The sequence below is a fragment of the Salmo trutta genome, chromosome 7 (assembly GCF_901001165.1).
Source record: "Salmo trutta chromosome 7, fSalTru1.1, whole genome shotgun sequence".
Classification (NCBI taxonomy): domain Eukaryota; kingdom Metazoa; phylum Chordata; class Actinopteri; order Salmoniformes; family Salmonidae; genus Salmo; species Salmo trutta.
Window position 1 is genome coordinate 18,140,955 of NC_042963.1, and position 22,827 is coordinate 18,163,781.

Here is a 22,827-nt window from a genome sequence, read left to right on the forward strand (position 1 = left end):
GATGTGGGAAAGAGGAGCAATGAGGATTGATAGAACTGAAAGACAATTCCTGTCACTCTGCCCAGAGACAAAGCATCATGCTCCCAACCACTCTAGTGTAAATGCTTGCTTGAATAAACAGCTAAGCTCTTGAATAAACAAAGGAGTTAGTCTGTATGGAAATGATGATGGAGGATTAGGTATGATAAGCTATGGTAGCTATGGTAAGCAGTGGCAGGGGGACAGGGGTCGTTGTCATGGAGACAGGGGTCAGGGGTCATGGTTGACTCACAGGGAAGCACATTGTTGTAGCGGTTCTTGGACTTGTTCTCCATGGCCAAAGCGCTGGTTTTTGCTTGGGCTGTTCCCACTAGCTTCAGGTCCTAGAGGGAGAGGGAGACATTAGGCAACCAGGAACGAGTCGCTTACAAAGAAACACAGGCATGTTTACAGAATACAGAACATCAACTGATGCCCGATGGAACATCCAAAATATGTGCATGAACGAATAAATACATTTATATTTTACCTCAAACTCCTCAGCGAAACCACAGTTGGAGTCTGCTCTCTGCTTCTTGTAATAAGCCTCATAGTCCTCCACCCTCACAACAACGGTTCTGCTAATAGAGACACAGGAGACAAGCATTAACACAAACACGAGTGACACCAAGAAACGGTGTGTAACTCTACCTGTTGCATCATTCAAGTTGTTAAGATGGCGCCGAAGAAGATGGCTGACATTTTACATGCCCGTAACCAATTGTGCTATTTCGTTCGTTTTTTTGCGTTGTTTGTAACTTATTTTTTCACTTATTTGTAGATAATATTGCTGCTACCATCTCCTATGACCGAAAATAACTTCTGGACATCAGAAATGGGATTACTCACCACGAACTGGAAGAAGCTTTTTCGAGAAAGATATAATGCTCTCCCGGAACAGGCCCAGATCCCCGTCATTTGCGTGAAGAAAAGACGGAGGAAAAGAGGCCGCAGACGTGCTGCCTTTTGAGAATCCATAGGCGAGCGAGTAAACTCCCACTGCCATCAATTCTACTTGCTAACATGCAATAATGGGAAAATAACGATTACGATTATACTACCAACAGGACATTAAGAACTGTAATATCTTATGTTTCAACGAGTCGTGGCTGAACAACGACATGGATAATATAGAACTGGAGAGATTTTCCATGCACCGGCAGAACAGAGAAGCCATGTCTGGTAAGACGAGGGGTGGGGGTGTGTGTCTTTTTGTTTTAACAGCTGGTGCGCAATAACTAATATTATAGAAGTCTCGAGTTATTATTCGCCTGAGGTAGAGTACGTTATGATAAACTGTAGACCACACTATCTGCCAAGAGAGTTCTCATCTATATTATTTGTAGCCGTCTATTTACCACCACAGACCGATGCTGTCACTAAGACCACTCTCAACCAACTCTATAAGGTCATAAGCAAACAAGAAAATGCTCACCCAGAAGCGGTGCTCCTAGTGGCCGGGGACATTAATGCAGGCAAACTTAAATCAGTTTTATCATATTTTTACCAGCAAGTCACATGGCAACCAGAGGAAAGCTCATAACATTGTCAGAGACTCCAGTCACCCAAGTTATAGACTGTTTTCTCTGCTACCGCACGGCAAGCGGTACTGGAGCGCCAAGTCTAGGACCAAAAGGCTCCTTAACAGCTTCTATCCCCAAGCCATAAGACTGCAGAACAATTAATCAAATGGCCACCGGACTATTACATTGATCCCCCCCCCTATTTGTTTTGTGCACTGCTGCTACTCGCTGCTATTATCTATGCATAGTCACTTCACCCCTACCTACATGTACAAATTACCTCTAACCTGTATCCCCGCACACTGACTCGGTACCGGAACCCCCTGTATATAGCCTCGTTATTGTTATGTTATTGTGTTACTTTTTATTATTTTTTACTTTAGTTTATTTGGTAAATATTTTCTTCACTCTTCTTGAACTGCACTGTTGGTTAAGGGCTTGTAAGTAAGCATTTCACGATAAGGTCTACACTTGTTGTATTCGGGCGCATGTGACAAATATTGATTTGAAGTCTCCTAATAGGTTACCATAAGAGTTGATACCCACACTTTAGCCCTGAAAAAAATGCATTCAATTTCAAACTGAGATGGATCAGAAACAAGTGAAGGATCATCATAATAACCTCATAGAGTGAATCTGGATGTCTGAAGAGTCCTTGTTTTGTCTGTAAAAACAAAGGCATACAAAAATCATATGACCATCCAAAAACGTTTCAAAGACTAAATTATCGAGTGATGATGAACACGATGATGATTATGATGGTCCTGAATGGCTCAGTTGGTAGAGCATAGTGCTTGCACCACCACGATTGTGGGGTTCGATTCCTGAGGCCACCCATAAGTAAAATGTATGTGTACATGACAGTAAGTCTCTTTGAATAAAAGAGTCTGCTAAATGGCATATATTACGATGACGATCTCTCACCTCCTCCAGTAGATGATGAAGCCGGCAGTAATGATGAAGAGGATGACAAAAACTCCAAGGGTTACCCCGACAGCCACACTAGTGACCACTACATAAGAATGACCGGAGAGAACGCCATGTGAACGCAATATATTAGGAAGACATCCATCGTGCCTTTTATCATTGTAAGACTTGCTATAAGTTCTCATAACAGCTCATAACTGTGGTTTAAACCGTTAACACCGTGTAAAAGTGCAATAGCTACCTGGGTCCTGAGGGAGGTAGAATGAATTTGAGTTAAACAGAGTTATCGTGACGAGTGACGAACCGACGTTCAGAAGCCCGTTCTGCTCTACCACCATTTCAGTGAATAAAACAATGGCATAACTGTGAAGACAAAAGAAAAATGTAAAACACTTGACATTTTAGTTCATAGTTTACATCAGTAGTTGATTAATGCAAGCTGAATTGTAGTTCCATCCCTTCCACTCATCACACATACTGCCTGTGTTGTGTTTATACCTGTACTCTCGTTTGGCCTTCAGTTGGCCATTGGTATAGCCCTTCCATGAGGTTTTGTCCCCTATGTAAATGTCAATGTTTCCTGCACGTTTCCTCCTCCGGCTGTTGTTAGTGCTGTCTTTGACCGTAGCCAGGTATGCAGTAGTAGAGCCTGCTTCCCAGTCCTGATAAGTCTTCACTAAGTACTGCGATGAGTTAGACTGATCTACATCTGCAAGTAAAACACCGCACACACGAGTACGGTGAAGATCACCGATTAAGAAAATATAGTCAAATTGTTTGGACAAAGACACAAAATATTTGTAGATAAATCATCTTGAATATGTTGAATCAGAATTCTCTCAGTTAAATTAATCCAACTTGCATGTCTTTTTTATACCCAAAACCAAAACTGGCCAATCTACAAATCAATCATAAACCAATCTTAACCAATACGAGAATGAAGGGGACCCACTGTTGATGTCTGAGGTCACCAACACGCCGTAGTGTTTGATTGGTCCATTGGTGCTGTCCAGGAGGCTGGGGGTCAGCTGTACAGAGAAGGAGTTGTGATCCTTCGCTGTCACACTGACTAGGGACTCAACGTCAGCTGGGATAGGAGGGACTGGAGAAATGGAGGAGAGGAGAAAGAAATGGGACATAAATTCGTACAGTATTTCTACTTACATCCTGAAAGCTTACATATTACTTCAATACAGATGTAGGATCTTAATTTGATCACCCTCTTGCAGGAGAACCTTCCTGCAATGCAGAACATTTTAAACTTGAAGTATACATTGAGTATACAAAACATGCTCTTTCCATGACAAAGACTGAACAGGTGAATCCAGGGAAAAGCTATGACCACTTATTGATGTCACTTGTTAAATCCACTTTAATCAATGTAGATGAAGCAGAGGAGACAGGTTAAGGATTTCTAAGCCTTGAGACAAATGAGACATGGATTGTGTATGTGTTCCACTCAGAGGGTGAATAGGCAAGACAAAAGATTGAAGTGCATATGAACAGAGTATGGTAGTAGGTGCCATGCGCAGCAGTTTGTGTCAAGAACTGCAATGCTGCTGGGTTTTTCACACGCAACAGTTTCCCGTGTGTGTCAAGAATGGTCAATGGACATCCAGCCAATTTGACACAACTGTGGGAAGCATTAGAGTCAACATGGGTCAGCATCCCTGTGGAACACTTTGGATACCTTGTAGAGTCCATTCTCTGACAAATTTAGGCTGTTCTGAGGGCAAAAAGGGGGGGGGGGGGTATTTGAGGTTTTTAAAAGGCTTCTGAAGTATTTAATTTCCACTTTAAAATTTGATTTTCCCTTACAAATAAATATATGCATACCTACAAAAATGTCCTTTAATTATAATCGACACAATTCACATTTCCTGTTGCTGCAGGATGATTTTCCTGCCGTAGAAAACTGGCTCAAATTTAAGATCCTACATCTGTACATGGGCAACACATATTGTATAGGTAAAGAAAATCCATGTACAACACATAACGTTTTTAATATTGTCAATGTAATTGTGTGAAAAGCATACTGTACATTTTCAAATTGTGAGGGTAATTAAGTTGTTCTATCATATTCCATCAAATTTGCGCCTACATTGCAATTGAACTATGTTTCTGCCACATACCAGTAATGCCAGTCTTGCAGGTGAGGCTTTGGACAGTGCTGGTTTTCCCACAGCCCAGAGTGGTCACGGTCAGGGTGTAGTCTGTATAGTGCTTCAGGTTAGGGACTGTGTAACCACAGGCTGGGTTACAGTCACCAATTGTGTTATTGTGTACCTAAACCAATCAATCAATCAGTCAATCAATAATTGTTTTGTTTCGGTGAACAATATTTACTGTACTGTTTGAGGAATGCATTGTGTAATAATTGCGAAATACATTGTGTAGCCGCACCTGGCCCTGAGGGAGTTGGATGGTTTCCTTAGCAGTGATCTGAAAGCCCTGGTGCAGTCCTTTGGGTTTGGTCCAGGACAGATTCAGCTTGGCGTTGGGGTCATTAGGAGAGGCACACTTCAAGTTGGACACAGGGCTGGCATCTATGGCACAGTGAGGGAGAGAAAGAGGTTTTCAGATTTCAGTTTTATTACTAGAAAATGTGCAGACCATGGCTGAATTACAAAACTCGGTTCAAAAAATACTATTTACAAGAGATCAAAACTCAGTTCAAAAATGACATATAAAATAGTATCCCTATCTGGATCAGTGTCTGTAGATGCTAGTAACGGTAGTACATCCTTTATAAATCCCTATATGCATTCTTAACGCATCCCACACTGGTGGTACAGTATGGTAGTCTACATGTGAAAACATGCTATGATCTTACTGGTGCAGCTGGAGGTTGAGACTGGAGCTCCCTCTGTTCCGTCGTCTGTCTGTGTTGTTACGGTAAAGTTATACAGACTACCAGGGACCAATCCATTGATGGGCAGGTTTTCCATAGCTGTGGTTCTATTACTGATGATTAACCCAGTGGAGTTGGTCCAGGTCACTCTGAAGCTGTAGCCTGGTTTGTGACCTACAGGCTTTGACCAGGTCAATGTTAGGTTCACCTCGGCTGTCACTGCACTCAGTGACTGGACACTCTCTGGTCCTTGGAAATTCAATTAAAGACAGCATAGAGAAGGTTAGTAGAACAATAATTATGAATACAGAAAGCAAACGTCTCGGGGTTGTATTTGGGTGTATGTGTTCGGAAATGATTGAGCGTGTGCATGTACGTGTGTGTGTTGACACTCACTGGTTGTGACCAAACTGCTCCAGACCTCCTCACTGTGGAAGCCTAGCACTCCCACTGTAACCACAGACATATTGTAGCGTGTTCCAGAGGACAGACTGAGCAGTGTTTGACTTGTGTTTGTAGTAGTGACCGTCTTGTTGTCTTGCTGCGTTGACAGGTACTTCACTAGGTAACTGAAGGTGGTGTTGGCTATCTGAGGAGCTTCAACCCACTCCACAGTGATGGAACTAGTAGTCTTCTCCAAGATCACGATCGGCCCAGGCGGGTTGGGTTCTGAGAGAGACAATTGACAGCAATTTATTTTGAGTTGTAAAAAACATGCGTGAATTGAATGTCCTTTCACAATGTATCTTGAAAGCTAACTCTGGACTGGTGCGAAATTAACATTGTTCTTCGTCTTAGACTAAACAGTTACAACAAATGAATGAACTCGGACAGACAGAGGAGGCATGCTACTGTAAGTAGAACTCTGGGCCTTTTTCCCCCCTGGCTCCTCCCTTATACTCACGAGTTGCTGTAGTTACAGGTCCTGATGTTTCATTGAAGGGCCCACTGATAGTGGTCACCACGGCTGTGTACTCTCTCCCAGCTGACAGGTAAATGAAGGTGTGTGACTGCTGGTTGGAGTTCAGCCATACGGGGGTAAAGACCTGGTCAGTGCTGTTCAGATGGACCACATACTGCCCCACATTCCCTGGTGGTGCCGCCCAGCTCACCACCATGGTATTGGTGCTACCATTGTTGGAGATGGATGGCTGGACAGACTCAGGCTCTGGTAGAGAGGAACAGAGATAGGGGTGAGGTTAGAAAGGAGAGGGGGAGGGGAGGGGAGAATGAGGGAAGATAGAAAGGGATATAAATTCTCGAAAAACCTAACATTATGACTGTAACTACTGCTCCCTGAAAGAGGGAAACGAGGTACAACACAACTTTGGAAAGTCTGACAGGGCCAAATTATATCTGCGCCTTGCTGGAAGCCCCGCCTTCCACAGGTGATAACCCTGAGGCCCGGATTCATTCCTTCAATTCAGTACCGCTCTTTACCTAGCCGAGAACCGTTTCCCTCCTTTAGGGAACAGTAGTTATCGTCAAAACGGTACAACATAACTACGGAGAACTAAAATCCCGCCCCAAACCGCCTCCAACGGATACCACCCCGCAAGATGCGGTAGTCTGGGTATTGCGCACACTGCGAGCTGCCTAATGACCCTCTCCTGTCCCAGCTGTAAGCACACTGTAGACTACACTAGGAGCAGTGACATCCAAGCAATAAAACCTCACAAAAGTGTGTGGAGATGCCCAACTAGCCACAGCACAAATATCCACTACAGTCAAACCTTTAAATAACACCCAAGACACTGCCAGACGCCTGGTGGAGTGGGTGCGTACACCGCTAGGTAACCCTTGCACCTTGCTACTATATGCCAGGGAGATAGCTTCCACAATTGAGTGGGAGAGATGCTGTTTAGAAACTGCCCTGCTGCGAGCTGGATTAGCAAAACAGACAAAAAGTTGGTCACCGGAAATCCTGGGCCGCCCAAGTTACGTGTGTAAAACTCATAATGGAAAGGGGCCATGTAACCTCTGTTGCTCTTCAGAAGCAAAAGCAGGAGGCGGAAAGGGAAATACCTCTAAAGCTAAGGACATAACCATGACTCTCGGGGCAAAGGCTGCATTCAGATGTAACGTCACCTTTGAGTTGCCAGGGGTGAAATGAGTACAGGAAGGGTGTATGGATAATGTGTGGAGAACCCCAACGCGTTTAACCAAGGCCAAAGCCACAAGCAAGGATGTCTTGTAGGAGAAGGTCTTCAGATCCACAGACTCCAGTGGGTCAAAGGGGGACTAACACAGAGCATCCAAAACCAAAGCTAAATCCCAAGTGGGCGCAATAGGTTTAGAGACCTGTCGGAAATAGCACACGCCTTTTAGGAACCGCACCGCCAGGGGATGAGCATCTGGACTGGCACCATCAATTCCCACATGACACGCTGAAATAGCAGCCATGTACACTTTCAAAGTGGAGAATGAAGCACCCTGCTCAAAAAGCTCCTGTAGGAACTGGCCCTCCAGAGAACTCTGAAAAGTAACAATTCCTTCATTTTGGCACCAAAGCTCAAACACCTGTCACTTATATACATACAGCCCTCTCGTGGACGGCACCCTTGTGGACTGAATAGTAGCAATCAAGTTCAGAGGTAAACCTCTAGCCGTCAGATTGGACCTCTCTGGAGCCAAGCCCAGAGGTATAGCCTCCACTCCTGAGAGAGAGGGCTCCACCTGGATAAAAGATCTGCACCAGAGTTGATTCAACCTGGGTTATGTATCGCTCGATACGACAGCATGTGCCCAACAAAAGCAGGGGAGAACACCTGAGCACCAGATACACCGTTAGGAGCACCAGGTAACTGATATGCAGTGCAATGTCATGACTTCCACCGAAGTCAGTTCGGGCGGCGTTCGGCGGTCGACGTCACCGGTCTTCTAGCCAACGCTGATCCACCTTTCATTTTCCATTTGTTTTGTCTTGTTGTCCCACACACCTGGTTTACATTCCCTCATTACTTGTCGTGTATATAACCCTCTGTTCCCCCCATGTCTGTGTGTGAAATTGTTTGTTGTAAAGTGTTTGTGCACTCTGACTGGTTCGCGACGGTTATTTTGTACCCATATTTTGTTGTTCTGGGTGCCGTTGGGTTTTTTCATATTAAACTGCTCCGGGTTATTACCCAGTTCTGCTCTCCTGCACCTGACTTCCCTGCAGCCAGTCACGCACCTCTTACATGCGCTCCGCACCACTGTCCATACCCCCCGAATCAAGTTGCATTCATACAGCGCCCCAGCCCCCTTTTGCAGGCTACAACTCAGCCCATGGGAGCCCCCTAACAATAGTAGAGGGTCCCACCACTGGGCCAGGGCCAATAGGCCTGACAGGGATGCCCGAAGCAACCGGCTTAAGCCGCGAGGTGCGTCCAGGCGATTGGCTAGCACTCAGCGCTGGAAGGGCCGCATTGACAATAGCCCCAGGAGAATGACTTCCATCCCAGAAGCCATTGTCTCCAGTAAGCATAGGCACTGGCGAAAATGCACTATGTGACACAGCCGAAATTTGGCTTATCGGAGCTGGAACCCAAACCCCTTAAGTGGGGATAGCTAGTTAAAGACCCATAAACGGAATGAGCTGAGATGGAGTGAGACAGCTGTTTTTTCTGGTTTCTTATGAAGTCTAGAGACTGAATACGGGACAGTAGCATGGATGTGTAACACTGCTTGCTCCCTAGACTCTGCTGCCACCAGCCAATCGGCTCTACTAGCCGGCGGCTCGTGGGAATTCAGAATTTGTCGAATCTAAGGTGTTTGCTGAGGACACGTAGAACTAGAACGAGACGCAAAGTCCCATCCCTTTTCAGAACCAGGAAATACCGTCTGTATCCCGGATCTTCAACATAGGCACCACTCTGACTGCCTGCTTCTGGAGATGGGAGGATATTTCCTCCCTCAAAACGGCCGCTGAGACCTGGGAAACAGTTGACGTGAGGATGCTGCAGAAGCGTGGGGATGCACGACAAATTGTACCCCCGACGTCACTGTTCGATTGATCCAGGGCGACACCGCGCATGAGCGCCATTACTCTACCGGCCAGCCATAGGTACTGGCGAAAAAGCACCTTATAAGCTAGCTGGGAATGGGACAGGCTGCTCTGAATAACGGGCCCCTTCTGTGGTAACAGACATGGGCGATTCATAACAGTTTTTCACTGTTCCAGTGGTTTTAAACTAATTAATTGTTGCCCTAATAGTGGTAAGTGGTACATATATTTTTTATTTTAGCGATTTTCTTGTACACATTGTCTGATTTATGAAGGTCAACAACCATTTGTCCTTTTCATTTGTGAGCCGTTTGCCTTTTCCTATGGAGATGGATGACAAAGGGATTTTACACGCGTATTACCTAATTTTTTATACCCCAGTGAAACAGGAAGCCCTGCAGATTTAATTTAGTTTGATTTGATTTATTAGAATATTTATGTAATGAACACGATGGGAGACAGAGAGCTGGTTTCAAGTGAAGGGCGCAGCAGGTGTTTATTGTAAAGGACCACAGGAGGAGGCAGGTAGCTGGGTCAAGCAGAACGTCATACACAGTGGTCCAAAAAGGCAACAGTACAGGCAGGGAAAAGGCTAGTAACATTGTCCGGGAGATCATGTAATAGGCTAAAGTACAAGCAGGGAATAGGCAAAAGGCATCGTTAGTGAGGCAGGCAAAAACTATCATACACAGGAGGAGTAAATTGCAGGAAAAGCAGAGCTCCGAATAGAAGTGTGTCACAAAACAAACAATACCTCATAATGATGGGGTGCAAAGAACTGAACTAAATAGTGTGTGATAATGACATACAGGTGTGTGAACAGGTGATCAGAATTCAGGTGATTGGGATCTGGAGAGTAAGCTGCGTTCAGGGGATCTATGTGTTTGAGAGTGTGAGCTGGAAAGTGGGCTGGAAAGTGAGCTGCGTTCAGGGGATCTATGTGTTTGAGAGTGTGAGCTGGAAAGTGGGCTGGAAAGTGAGCTGCGTTCAGGGGATCTATGTGTGTGAGAGTGTGAGTTGGTAGCAGACGTTACAATTTAGGGTTGCCAATAATTGACACCCATCTTTTTGAGAAATAAAAATATTACTTTCTCTAAGCAATTGTATATAATAATAATATAATTTCAATTTCCCTCGCATTTCTTTGAGCATACAATATAGCTCAGTATTATTATTTATTTTATACTTTTTTGCTCATCTTTATCAAGGGTGCCAATTATTTTTGACCTGACTGTAGGTGAAAAGAAAGCAGGTCTCACCTGTGTACTGAAAGATTGAGACGGTGCCTCCCTCTATACCGTTCTGTGCCTTGACGGAAACACGGAAGGTGCAATTGGTTCCTGGTGTGAGTTCTGGAATGACGGCCACCTCTCCTGTCACTGTGTGGTTTGTGGGAGTAGACACGCACCCCTCGGTCTGGATACGGTATGTGTAACCACTCTTGTACTGAGGTGGCTTGGTCCAGGTCAGACGTACACCAGTTGTGTTTACTGTAGACGCCAACAACCCACTAATGGGATATGGTCCTGGAAACAAAGGGTCTTAGGTTTGACTTGAGTAATACAAAGAGGGTGAGTACTGTTCAACATATGCTGGTCCCAAATATGTATTCTTATTAACACCAAATTAGAAAGATAAATTACTCTTTAAATGAAACTCAGAGTTGTTATTGCCATGAGCACATACTTGTGTAATAGAACACTTTCACAGGGGTTGCCATGGTGCCGTCCTCTGTGAGCGTTGTCACGGTAAAGGTGTAATTGCTCCCTGACTGTAGTCCGGTGACCATTATTTTGGTGTTGTTGACAGTGACGGAGATGAAAAGGGACCCGTTGGGGTAGGTTACTTCAACCTTGAAGGAGAAGCCAGCTTTGTTCTCCGGCTGATTCCAGACTAGAGTCACATTGGTAGTGGTGATTCCTGCCTCTGTCAGCCCGCTCACAGAGTGGGGCCCTGAACAAACGAACAACAAAGATAATATATGTGTGCGTACATGTGAGTGTGTGTAACAGACATCACGTTGCTTGCTTAACGACTTCCACTTCCTCCTGATTCGGCTCACATGAGTCTCTAACCCTGGACATCTGCCTTGCTAGCACACATGGCCGCCCTCCTGAAGCGTCTTACCAGTTGGCGCCACCAAAAATCTAGCTATTCGGCGGCGCAAGTGGGGACACTTTAGGCTGAGGAGTGCGTTTCACACATCCCCATGTGCTGCAGGTGCATGCGTGTGTAGATGCAGTGTAAATGTGTGTGTTCAGTAGTCACTCACTGGTATAGTTGGCTGTTGTCACCGCTGTGCTCTGGTAGTCCAACGGCCCTACGGTTACCACAGTGATGTTGTAGAGTGTTCCAGACTGGAGGTTCTCCAGGAGGATCCAGTTGTGTTCTGTAAGGTTATGCTGGCCCAGGTGGAACACAGAGAACCGGTACTGACCCAGGTCCATGTCCAGGGGCCGGGCCCAGCTGATGTTGATGGAACCAGTGGTCTGGTCCTCCACCATCTGGGTTCCGGGAGGGTTGGGATCTGGGAATAAACCAGGGAGACTTTAGTTATGCAGGATATTGCAGGTGGAGTGACTCAGGCATGTGATGACATTAGAGAACAATCCATTCTAGATTATGAGCATGTCTCTGTAATTGTGCATGCTCGTCAGACAAATATGTAATTATCTTTACAGCAGCAACTAAACAAATGGAGTACAGCTGGAAAGTTGGACTTTATTAAAACATTGAGTGACTTACACGTTGCATTTGTAACATTCAGTGATGCCTCAGTGAGCGGTCCACTGTTGGTGACCACTCTGACAACATAGACTTTCCCTGGTTTCAGGTTTTGGAACACTAATTCTAGAGAGTCATTGGAGATGGTGTGGCTGTTTTCCATCACATTGTTGTTGTAGATTGTGATGGTGTAGGAGTCCACCTGTCCCACAGGGGCATCCCAGGTCACATTCATTGTGTTGGTTGTTCCTGTTGTGGCGATGTTTGTCACCACCCCAGGTTCTAAATGGTATATACAACAACAAAAAATTACATTAAAGGCCTAGTGCAGTCAAAAACTTGATTTCCCTGTGTATTATATATATTTCCACACTGAGGTTGGAATAATACTGCGATATTGTGAAAATTCTGATAATGCCCGTTTTGTGTAAGAGCTGTTTGAAAATACCGGCAGAAAAATCTGACGGTTTTGGTGAGATGGAGTTTTGGCCTACCTGGTGACATCACCAGGTGGTAAATTAGTTAATAGATCAATTAGAAAGACAGTTCCAAACCTCTGTTTTCCCTTCCCCACTCAGACCACTCCCAGACAGTCCTAACAAAATTCTTGCTTGAGAACTTGCTCTTTGCTTAGAAGCAATTTTTGTTTCTTTTTGACCATTTTGACCATTTTGAAACAGTCAGCATAAGGTACTTAATTGTTACCCAGACATGATTTGATATTGAGATAAAAAAACGGCTGCATTGGACCTTTAACATTTCACATTTTAGACTAGAGATATAGAGATCTTAAAAGTGTGGTAAATGTGTATTATGTAAATGAGTCTTTAATTTGGTTTAGATGTGAAATACGTCAGCCGTCTTAGATTAAATCAACTTTGCTCTGTAAAGAAGGGAAAGTGAGTGAGAAAGAGATGGGGGGGGGGGGGGGTCTTTTGAACCATACTTGTGTAGCTAGTCGTCTCTGCTGAGTCAGACTTAACCCCCTGGACGACCGTGACCACAGAGAAGGTGTAACTGTCCCCAGGCTGGAGATAGGTGAAGGTGTAGCTCTCGACCGTGGTTGATACGTTCGCAACCATAGAACCCCTCTTGGAGACGGTCACCAGATAGGAGTAGGTGGGTTTGTGGTCGTCCTGTTTGGACCAGGAAAGCTTGATAGCGGTTGTGTTCAGATCCTCGACCATGAGATTACTGACCGCCTTGGGCTCTGAACGGCAAAGAGGGCAGATATTGTATTAATATGATCCATAACACTGGATCATTTAGCAGACGGTGTTATACGCCTCTTAACTACACAAGAGTAACTGCAGTTTGCTGGATGACTAGAGTGCACTTGGATTACCCTTGCATTACTCTACAAATACCTTAGGAAGTTTAGAATACTAGCATACTTGTGTAGCTGAACGTTTGTTCTAGAATTCCGTTGGTTCCCGCTGCTGCTACTGTTGTAACAGTGAAGGTATAGCCAGTCCCAGGTTCTAGGCCAGGGACTACCGCGAAGCTTGTAATGACTGTTTTCTCTCCAACAGGGCCTGTAGCGTTGCTGTACTGGACTCTGTAAGAGTAGTAGGACTTAACATCCACAGGGTCAGTCCACTGTAGCTTCACTGAGGAGGTGGACAACGGGCTCACTGTGAGGCTCACCACTGGTTTTGGCACTAGGAGAAAAAAATAAACCTTAATCGATGATCTTACTAGGATATGAAATTTGGTAAGGCATGTAGCCGCATTTAACCGGATGTATTTCAAAAAATATATCATATAAATAACAGCCATTTAGCAAATGCTTTTATCCAAAGCGACTTAGAGTCGTGCGTGCATATATTTTATGTATCGGTGGCTCCGGGAATCGAACCCACAACCCTAGTAGTGCAAGCACCATGCTCTACCAACTGATCCATACAGGACCATGCATCAACTGTGCACAGTATTAGAAAGAATTCACAAGTGTACGTACAAGTATATCCAGATGTATTAACAGGGGCGCTTCCCAGATTCTGTGGTCCCACGGTTATCACTGTGATGGTGTAGAACGTTCCAGAGGACAAAGAGAGCAGGTTATGTCTGAGACTAGAGGTAGACTGGCTGCTTGCTCCAGTCCCAGTAGAAAGGTAGCTAATGTTATAGGAGATGTCCGGAGCACCAGTCATTAGACCAGGGGTCTTCCATTGGACACAGAGGGAGCTGGTTGTCCTCTCTGTGATGTTGAGGGGTCCAGGTGGGTTGGGTACTGTAGTGGAGAAATAAGAGAGATGTTAGGAAAGTTGCAAACCCAAATTCATATTCACACAAACACACAAAGTACATTTGCTTTTCTTTCAGGACAAACACAGAGAGAACCTTCTCACACTCTCTCATACAAACTCTCAGAAACAACAAACTACTACGAAGCCTTCAGAACCTCTACAGTAAATGCATAGTATAGCCACCATTGGCCATGACTTACCAGTGGCTAACTGGCCCGTAGCAGACTGGTTACTGAAGTGTCCAGCTACAGCAGTCACTGTGACCTCATAGACCCTCCCTGACTGTAGCCCAGTGAAGCTGGCCGTTGTGGTCTGTGTGGTTTGGCTGGATGTATAGCTTAAAGCAGCATTAGAGATGTTCACATTGTATTGGTCCACGCTCCCTCCAGGCAAGGTCCAGGTCACATTCAGCTGACTGGTCCCTAGTCCCTTAGCCACAATGTTCCCAGGTTGTTTAGGGTCTGTCATGACACAATCCAAAAGGTTTCATTTCAATGACGGAAATATAGACAGTATAGAAAAGACAAAAGATCACAGCTAGCCCAAGACTGTACTCTTAAGGAGTGTAGGCGAGCCTGCCGTTACTCCTTAACATCCAAGGGGCCTCATTTAAAAACCGTGAATACGTCCAAAATATACCCCAAAATGTGCGTGCACCACTTTTCATGCAAAAGTTGGCATTCCTACAAATTTCGCTTGACGTGAGAATGTGCTCACCTCCCTGCAAACTTTAGACCATGCGTACGCACATTTGCGAGTTGTTTAAATATTGTATTGCAAACTGGCAAGTAAGTATTTTGTGCAATGGGGTATGATGAAAAGCTTATAAAAAAACAGGAAAACATATAAACAAGAATTCAGCCAGTTGTCGTTAGTGAGAAGAGCGAAAATCTATGGTGTTTAATTTTTCAAATATAAAATAACTAGACATAGGAATCTTTTTCCGATTTTATTTTCATAACCATTGCAGAATAAATTCCGGTTTCTGGCCGTGATGGGTTCATATTCCCGACGTAGCTATACAACAAAGTACCATGAGCAGCTCTCATTTAATTGGGCCTAGTAGTCTAGTAAATAGAGAGGCAATATGTATTTGAAGTTTTGCAATCCCATAGGCAGCATAGTTTAAAATATAGAGTCATATTTTACAGGTGAACAGTTTATATTTTACATTGAAGAAGGCCTGCGTGCAGTGCATTTGGAAAGTTTTCAGACCCCTTGACTTTTTCCACATTTTGTTACGTTACAGCTTTATTCTAAAATGGATTAAATTGTTTTTTTCCCCTCATCAATCTACACACAATACCCCATAATGACAAAGTGAAAACAGGTTGAGAGTTTCTCCCATTGTTCTCTGCAGATCCACTCAAGCTCTGTCAGGTTGGATGGGGAGCGTCACTGCACAGCTACATTCAGGTCTCTCCCGAAATGTTCGATCGAGTGCAAGTCTGGACTCTGGCTGGGCCACTCAAGGACATTCAGACAGTTGTCCTGAAGCCACTCCTGCGTTGTCTTGGCTGTGTGCTTAGGGTCGTTGTCCTATTGGAAGGTGAACCTTCGCCCCAGTCTGAGGTCCTGAGCGCTCTGGAGTAGGTTTTCATCAAGGATCTCTGTACTTTACTCCATTCATCTTTCCATCCACCCGGTCTAGTCTCCCAGTCCCTGATGCTGAAAAACATCCCACAGCATTAAACTGCCACCACCATGCTTCACCGTAGGGATGGTGCCAGGTTTCCTCCAGACGTGACGCTTGCCTTTCACGCCATAGAGTTCAATGTAGGTTTCATCAGACCAGATAATCTTGTTTCTCATGGTCTGAGTCCTTTAGGTGCCTTTTGGCAAACTCCAAGCGGGCTGTCATGTGCCTATTACTGAGGAGTGGCTTCCGTCTGGCCACTCTAGCATAAAGGCCTGATTGGTGGAGTGCTGCAGGTTTGTTGTTATTCTGGAAGGTTCTCCCATCTTCACAGAGGAACTTTGGAGCGCTGTCAGAGTGACAATCGGGTTCTTGGTCACCTCCCTGACCAAGGCCCTTCTCCTCCGATTGCTCAGTTTGGCCAGCTGGCCAGCTCTAGGAAGAGTCTTGGTGGTTCCAAACTTTTTCCATTTATTTTTATTTTTTATTTCACCTTTATTTAACCAGGTAGGCTAGTTGAGAACAAGTTCTCATTTACAACTGCGACCTGGACAAGATAAAGCAAAGCAGTGTGACACAGACAACAACACAGAGTTACACATGGAATAAACAATAAACAAGCCAATAACACAATAAACAAGTCAATGACACAGTAGAAAAAAAGAAAGTCTATATACAGTGTGTGCAAAAGGCATGAGGAGGTAGGCAATAAATAGGCCATAGGACCAAATAATTACAATTTAGCAGATTAACACTAGAGTGATAAATGAGCAGATGAAGATGTGCAAGTAGAGATACTGGTGTGCAAAAGAGCAGAAAAGTAAATAAAAACAGTATGGGGATGAGGTAGGTAGATTGGTTGGGATATTTACAGATGGACTATGTACAGCTGCAGTGATTGGTTAGCTGCTCAGATAGCTGATGTTTAAAGTTGGTGAGGGAAATAAAAGTCTCCAATGATGGAGGCCACTGAGTTCTTGGGGACCTTCAATGCTGCAGAAATGTGTTGGTACCCTTCCCCAGATCTGTGCCTCAACACAATCGTGTCTCGGAGCTCTACGGACAATTCCATCGACTTCATGGCTTTGTTTTTGCTCTGACATGCACTGTCAACTGTGGGACCTTATATAGACAGGTGTGTGCCTTTCCAAATCATGTCCAATCAAGTTGTAGAAACATCTCATGAATGATCAATGGAAACAGGATGCACCTGAGCTCAATTTCGAGTCTCATAGCAAAGGGTCTGAATACTTATGTAAATAAGGTATCTGTTTTTTATTTTTAATACATTTGATAAACATTCTAACAACCTGTTTTGACTTTGTCATTATGGGGTATTGTGTGTAGATAGATGAGGGATTACATTTTTGTAATTTTCTAAAGTGGAAAAAGTCAAGGGGTCTGAATACTTTCCTGAATGCACTGTATGCCACGGTAATTACTGTACTTGCATTTTTTTTTACCTGCCCTAGACAATGTTTCAGAATTTGCGTGCAGTCCATCATATTTAGGTTGGGGGAAAAGCAGATGCAAAACATTATTGAAGTCAAACGTTGTGCTGCCAGGTCCACAACTATTTGGCATTGTTTTCTCTTTCAGAAACTGACCCAGTCCTTTGCCAGATACAAAATAAATTACTGCTAAAGATTTAAACAGTAAATAGACCGGTAGTTTATGTACACATTGTGACAATATCGGTAGGCTACTGCTGCTGTGTGATAGGAGCGTGTCATCATTGCCTATTTAATCTCAGACTTCTGTTGTGGCATTCTTGCGTTTTCCAAACGTTAGCTAGCTAGCTCAAAATGTCTTGGGATCATACCAAGAAAAACCTTTCAAAGTCGAATGGAAAGTATGTGCCACATCCACGGATTATTCAAGAGTGGGAGGACAGTATGAAAAAATGGCCACATATCACCTACGAAGACATCTTCAATTATTTAGTCTCGTCTCTCGGTGTGGATTAGTCAGAGATGAGGAGCTACAAAAGCACAGAGGCATATCAATACCTTCACAGCGGCTAAATTGAATGGGTGCTTATTCACTCTCTTGAGGATGACAACCTGGTGTTCCTCAAAGCAGATGTCCAGCTCAGTCAGAGCAAAACACACCATCATTCTACCTGGATTCTTGTTTCATCTGTCGGGAACGAGGGAGACTGCAGGGTGTTCTTGTGTTGCAGGGCTGGGGAAGTCTTGCAGCTGTAATATTATGGAAGGTAGCTAGCTCGCTGGCTTTTTGTTTATCATAACCCTTTCTTTGACTGATACGTTTGATGTTAGCTAGTTACTTAGCTAGCTAGCTAATTGTGATGATACCATATCACTGACCAGAACTGATAACGTTAACTATTACAACATGCACATACAGTTTTGGGTTTCAATGGCTCATTGTGTAAGTATATCAGTCTAATCTTGAATGGCAATAAGGTAGGTACAGAATCATGGTGAGTTTTACAATCAAATAGGAAATTACCAACATAACCTACAATTTAAAAGGAAACTGTGTAAACTAGTCAGCTGTGAACACCATGTAAACTAGTGTTCTGTACTGTAATTGACTATTCTAACAGTAGTGTTTTGTTGAAGGTGCAGAATGCTGTGTATGGAGGGTTGACAGAGGTGTCCTGTACAGATGAGCAATGCCAGTGGAACTCTGGGACGCAGTGGAATTTAGCTCCAAAAAGGTTGAGCGAGATCTGTTTCACACGTCACAAACCAAGTGACGAGTTCTCTGACAGCACCCCAGCCGCTTCTCCATCTCTACCTCCAACTCCTGCGTACCACTCCCACAACACACTTAAGAAGAGTTTGGAAGGGGCCAGTGTTCCAGTGGGGAGCCTTCTACAGCTAAACCAGTCAGTCATCAGGTTCCTGCAGCAGCCACACAGCTACAGCAGCCTCATGGTGAACACGGCATCAACATGCAGTGTCAGAAATGCTTGTCATTTTATAACGTTTATGTTACGGTGGAGGAGTGTAAGTGTGCCAGCTTGGAGGAGGTCACTAAAGCACAGAGTGCCTCCCGTGAGTGGTATGATGCTCGTAAACTTTGGGTTAACTGCTAGCTCAGCAAAGAAGGTCCCTGTGCGCACCTTAACAAATCCCGACAACTTTGTGCGGGAGCATCTCTTCCCCAGGTTCCATGGGAACTCCGCAACCACATATGGCAAAGGGAACGAGCAGGCGGCCTACACATGGACGGAGAGCTAAGGGTTTAGTCTGGAGAGTAGAGGCACAGTAGTGAGTGTCAAGGAGCCATGGCTTTCTGCAAGCCCAGATGGAGTGTTCAACTCTCTAGAACTTCTAGAAATCAAATGTTCTGTTCTGAGTAAGAAGTGTGAGTCTCTGACTGAACTGTTCTCTGGCAAACTCACCGATGTGAAGCTGGTGGATGGGGTTCCTCAGCTGCAACCTAATGGAGCCCGTGGGTACTACATGCAAGTGCAAATAGGCATGTTCTGCACAGGAGTCGAGAGATGCAAACTGCTTGTCTGGGCTCCATCCGAGCAGGTTGTTATTGATGTGCCTTTTGATGTGAAGTTCTGTGCTGATGTTATCCCTCAACTGAAGGGATTCTATTTCACACATAAGCTGCCAAGGATAGTAGATGATTCCAGTCAGGCAGACTAACTCTGTGCTCCAAATATGTTCATCTGTGGTATATAGGGGCCTAATACTTCTGTTTTTAAATAGTTCCTATATTTTGTGCCTTGTAAAGCTCTCCGTCAGCTCTACCTTATTATCTAAGCACGTCTCTTCATATGTACATTTACCTGATTTATATTTGCATAATTCTTGGTGATTTTCTTTATATCTTGCCTTGTACAGCTCTCATCCTACATGCCTACGGATAACTCATGATTTAGGAATATTTTTTATTGTACCTTGTATAGCTCTTTTCGTATGGCACTTCATGAACTTATCTAAGCATACCATAATTAATCTTGCACTTGGCAAATTGTGGTGTTAATAACAACACTATGAAATTCTGCTCTGACATTTTCTTTGATACTTAACATTTTGAAATGAAGGACAAGGAGGCATGTCTTAAGGGTTTCAAATGTGTTTTCAGTTTGATTCTGGGTTTGGTTTTCAAGGGCATAAATGAAGAAAACAGTGTGGCACTTCGTAAACAGTCGTCTTCCCTGTCGGTCTGTTAGACATTTTGGTGTTGAAGAAAAAGTATTTTAAATAGATTGAAGAAGGCATGATAACAGCACCTATTGAATGCCTGTAATTATCAGGAACAGGCAAAGTGTAGGAACATTAAAATGATTAAGATGAAATAGGAAACTATATATACACACACAGTATCTCATGTGGATGAAATTATAGTGTATGTAGAGTTACATTTCATATGTATGAACATTCTCACTACTCACTCGGCATCCTCATGGATGATCTCACCTTGCATGTTAACAAGTGCTGCACATATTCTAAGGACTTTGTCCATTTTGTGCGTCAGGTTGATGGGAACAGTCTGGGAGAGGATTTTGAACACCTTGAGTCGTCTGATATCTTCAGACGACTCAAGGTGCTTCTACACCTGCATTGCTTGCTGTTTGGGGTTTTAGGCTGGGTTTCTGTACAGCACTTTGAGATATCAGCTGATGTAAGAAGGGCTATATAAATACATTTGATTTGATAACTCTCTCAACATGTATAGGTAGGTACATTAGCTATCCTTCTCGTGCTTGTGACATCCTCGCCAGACAGCTGGTCTCCTTTCTGAGTGAAGGCTGGTATGGCAAGGTTTACCTTCCTCTCATACAGTTTCAAACTCAAAAGACACACCCTCATCCACTTACCCTCGGCTTATGCCCTTGGGGGAATACCCACGGTCATATTTGTCGTCGGTCCAAATTATTAGCCAAGCAAGGGAAGTTTGCAGCGTAAGCCCCTCAGCCCTCGTTTTTAATGGAGTTTACGAGTGTACAATTATGTTAAATTCGTGCCTGAAACGCCCCATAATTCAATTCGCGATGATTGTACATCCGCTAAGACATCCGAAACTTAAAACCTCAACGTCACTATGGAGTCAACATACAAGTGTAAGTAAAAACATGCAAGTGTAAATAAGTTAGAAATTGTGCTACTAATGAACAAACACGTCTTGTAAAAGTAATGATGTTTTTGTTTGGTTAGCTTTTGGAAATTGTAGAAATAAAACATTTTCCTTCTTCAGAAGTTCCAGCTAGGCAGGCTAACCTTAGTTAGCTAGAAAATGTATTAGCTATCATACAGTAGGCGTATATGAATAATTCTGTAGTTAATATAAGTAGACATGCAATCATAATTGACTGTAGTGCATATAAAGCACCCACATGCTGAAAACACAATCGTCGCGGGACGAACGAGTGACGAATTTCCGGGGAAGGGCGGTCCATTTCAAATTCATTCCTTCCTCCCTGCAAGTGTAAACCCGAGGGGGTGCTGAAGTGCAGACGAGATTTCAGCTTGCTCCGAGTAACCTTAACTTTTATCCTTCTCAAACTTACTTAAATGTAATGGAACTTGGCTTATAGTAAACACAATAGAGAACAACACTTAGTTGACCGCTAATTTGATCTGAAACTTTGAGAAATGGAAAAGAAAATGTGCGAAAGAGCAAAGGGAGGAGAACTACAGGTCAACATAATCGATGCTGTCTCTGCAAAGATAAACGAAAGAGCCGATGGTCTGGAGAAAATGATACGCGAAAACACTTAAAAAATCGTTGACCTCGAGACCTCTCTGAATCATGCATACAAGAGTTTTGAAGAGCTTAAACTTGCAAACACTGCTATGTCTGAGAAATGCACTGCTCAGGAGAAGACCATCGCAGACATGCAAGAGTGCTTATCGGAAGCAGAGCGATACCGGAGAAGGTGGGGGCTACGGCTTTACGGTGTCCCCAAGGACCAGGATGAGAATGTGAAGCGCTTAGTAAGAGACATCTGTAACCGTGTGGCACCGGACTTCCCCGATGGATATATGGATATGGCTTTGGATGTCGCTCATCGTATTGGGAAGAAGCAAGATGCCATCAGCAGCCGCTCGATCATCATCCAGTTTGCTTTTCGCACAGCGAGAGATGCAGTTTGGAAGAAAGCAAAGGAAAGCGCCTTTCTGAAAGAGAGAAAATGTACATTCGGTGAGGACTTGGCTGCAGCAGACAAGGCAGCAAAGGCAAAATTGTGGCCTCTTGTAAAACAGGCCCGAAATCAAGGAAAGGGTGGATACTACAGGGGAATCGGAGCCTTTTTCGCTGATGGAAAAGAAATACGACCGGGGTGATTTGTTCTGTCGGTAGGTTTACAAGGTAGCTCCTTCCCCACTGCAAACTGAGCGTTCTAGTTTTGAAATATGGTGTTACTGTTTTACAAGTTAAGACTTCTGTTAATACATATATGAAGCAACTTTTTATAGAGAGGGTAGAGTTGAGATTGCATAGGATTCTTCTTTCTATTCTATAGATATGGACTTGAAGTGTATGTCAATCAATGCCAGGGGGATACGAAACCTGTTGAAGAAAAAAGCTTTTTTTTTGTTTTGTAAGGACTGCAACGCAGCTCTTGTATTCGTTCAAGAAACACATTCATGCAAAAAGGACTATAATTATTGGAAAAATCAGTGGGGCAATGTCATTTTTTTGGCCCACGGGACTAATCATTCCGCTGAGGTTGCAATTTTAGCACACAATTTCCAAGGGACATTTTTGTTTACTCAAATGGACTCCAATGGACATTGGCTAGTAGTGGTCATCAACCACATGGACAGATTATTTGTGTTGTGTATTGTATATGGATACTGTTCTAGTCCTCCAAATAACTTACTTCTAGAGGAAATTGAAGAAATTCTTAAAAGTCTTTAAGAAAATATCCATCCAGTCAGATTATAATTGGTGGAGATTTTAATATGGTTTACTCTAAT

At 43.8% G+C, this 22,827-nt stretch overlaps 1 protein-coding gene across 1 annotated transcript in view; it reads right to left on the reverse strand.

The window, feature by feature from the left end:
- LOC115197043 (receptor-type tyrosine-protein phosphatase eta-like) overlaps nucleotides 1-22,827 on the reverse strand; it is a 67,506-nt gene that overhangs the window by 7,071 nt on the left and 37,608 nt on the right. The window contains exons 8-27 of the mRNA XM_029758176.1: nucleotides 14,478-14,738; nucleotides 13,989-14,261; nucleotides 13,423-13,689; nucleotides 12,975-13,238; nucleotides 12,050-12,310; nucleotides 11,577-11,831; nucleotides 10,991-11,257; nucleotides 10,564-10,830; nucleotides 6,224-6,487; nucleotides 5,716-5,988; nucleotides 5,302-5,568; nucleotides 4,872-5,014; nucleotides 4,601-4,754; nucleotides 3,421-3,570; nucleotides 2,967-3,177; nucleotides 2,710-2,831; nucleotides 2,466-2,553; nucleotides 2,164-2,205; nucleotides 509-599; nucleotides 272-362 (exon numbers count right to left, since the gene is read on the reverse strand). Of these exons, the coding sequence (XP_029614036.1) occupies nucleotides 272-362; nucleotides 509-599; nucleotides 2,164-2,205; nucleotides 2,466-2,553; nucleotides 2,710-2,831; nucleotides 2,967-3,177; nucleotides 3,421-3,570; nucleotides 4,601-4,754; nucleotides 4,872-5,014; nucleotides 5,302-5,568; nucleotides 5,716-5,988; nucleotides 6,224-6,487; nucleotides 10,564-10,830; nucleotides 10,991-11,257; nucleotides 11,577-11,831; nucleotides 12,050-12,310; nucleotides 12,975-13,238; nucleotides 13,423-13,689; nucleotides 13,989-14,261; nucleotides 14,478-14,738 (4,011 nt within the window). The remainder of the gene's footprint in view (nucleotides 1-271; nucleotides 363-508; nucleotides 600-2,163; nucleotides 2,206-2,465; nucleotides 2,554-2,709; nucleotides 2,832-2,966; nucleotides 3,178-3,420; nucleotides 3,571-4,600; nucleotides 4,755-4,871; nucleotides 5,015-5,301; nucleotides 5,569-5,715; nucleotides 5,989-6,223; nucleotides 6,488-10,563; nucleotides 10,831-10,990; nucleotides 11,258-11,576; nucleotides 11,832-12,049; nucleotides 12,311-12,974; nucleotides 13,239-13,422; nucleotides 13,690-13,988; nucleotides 14,262-14,477; nucleotides 14,739-22,827) is intronic.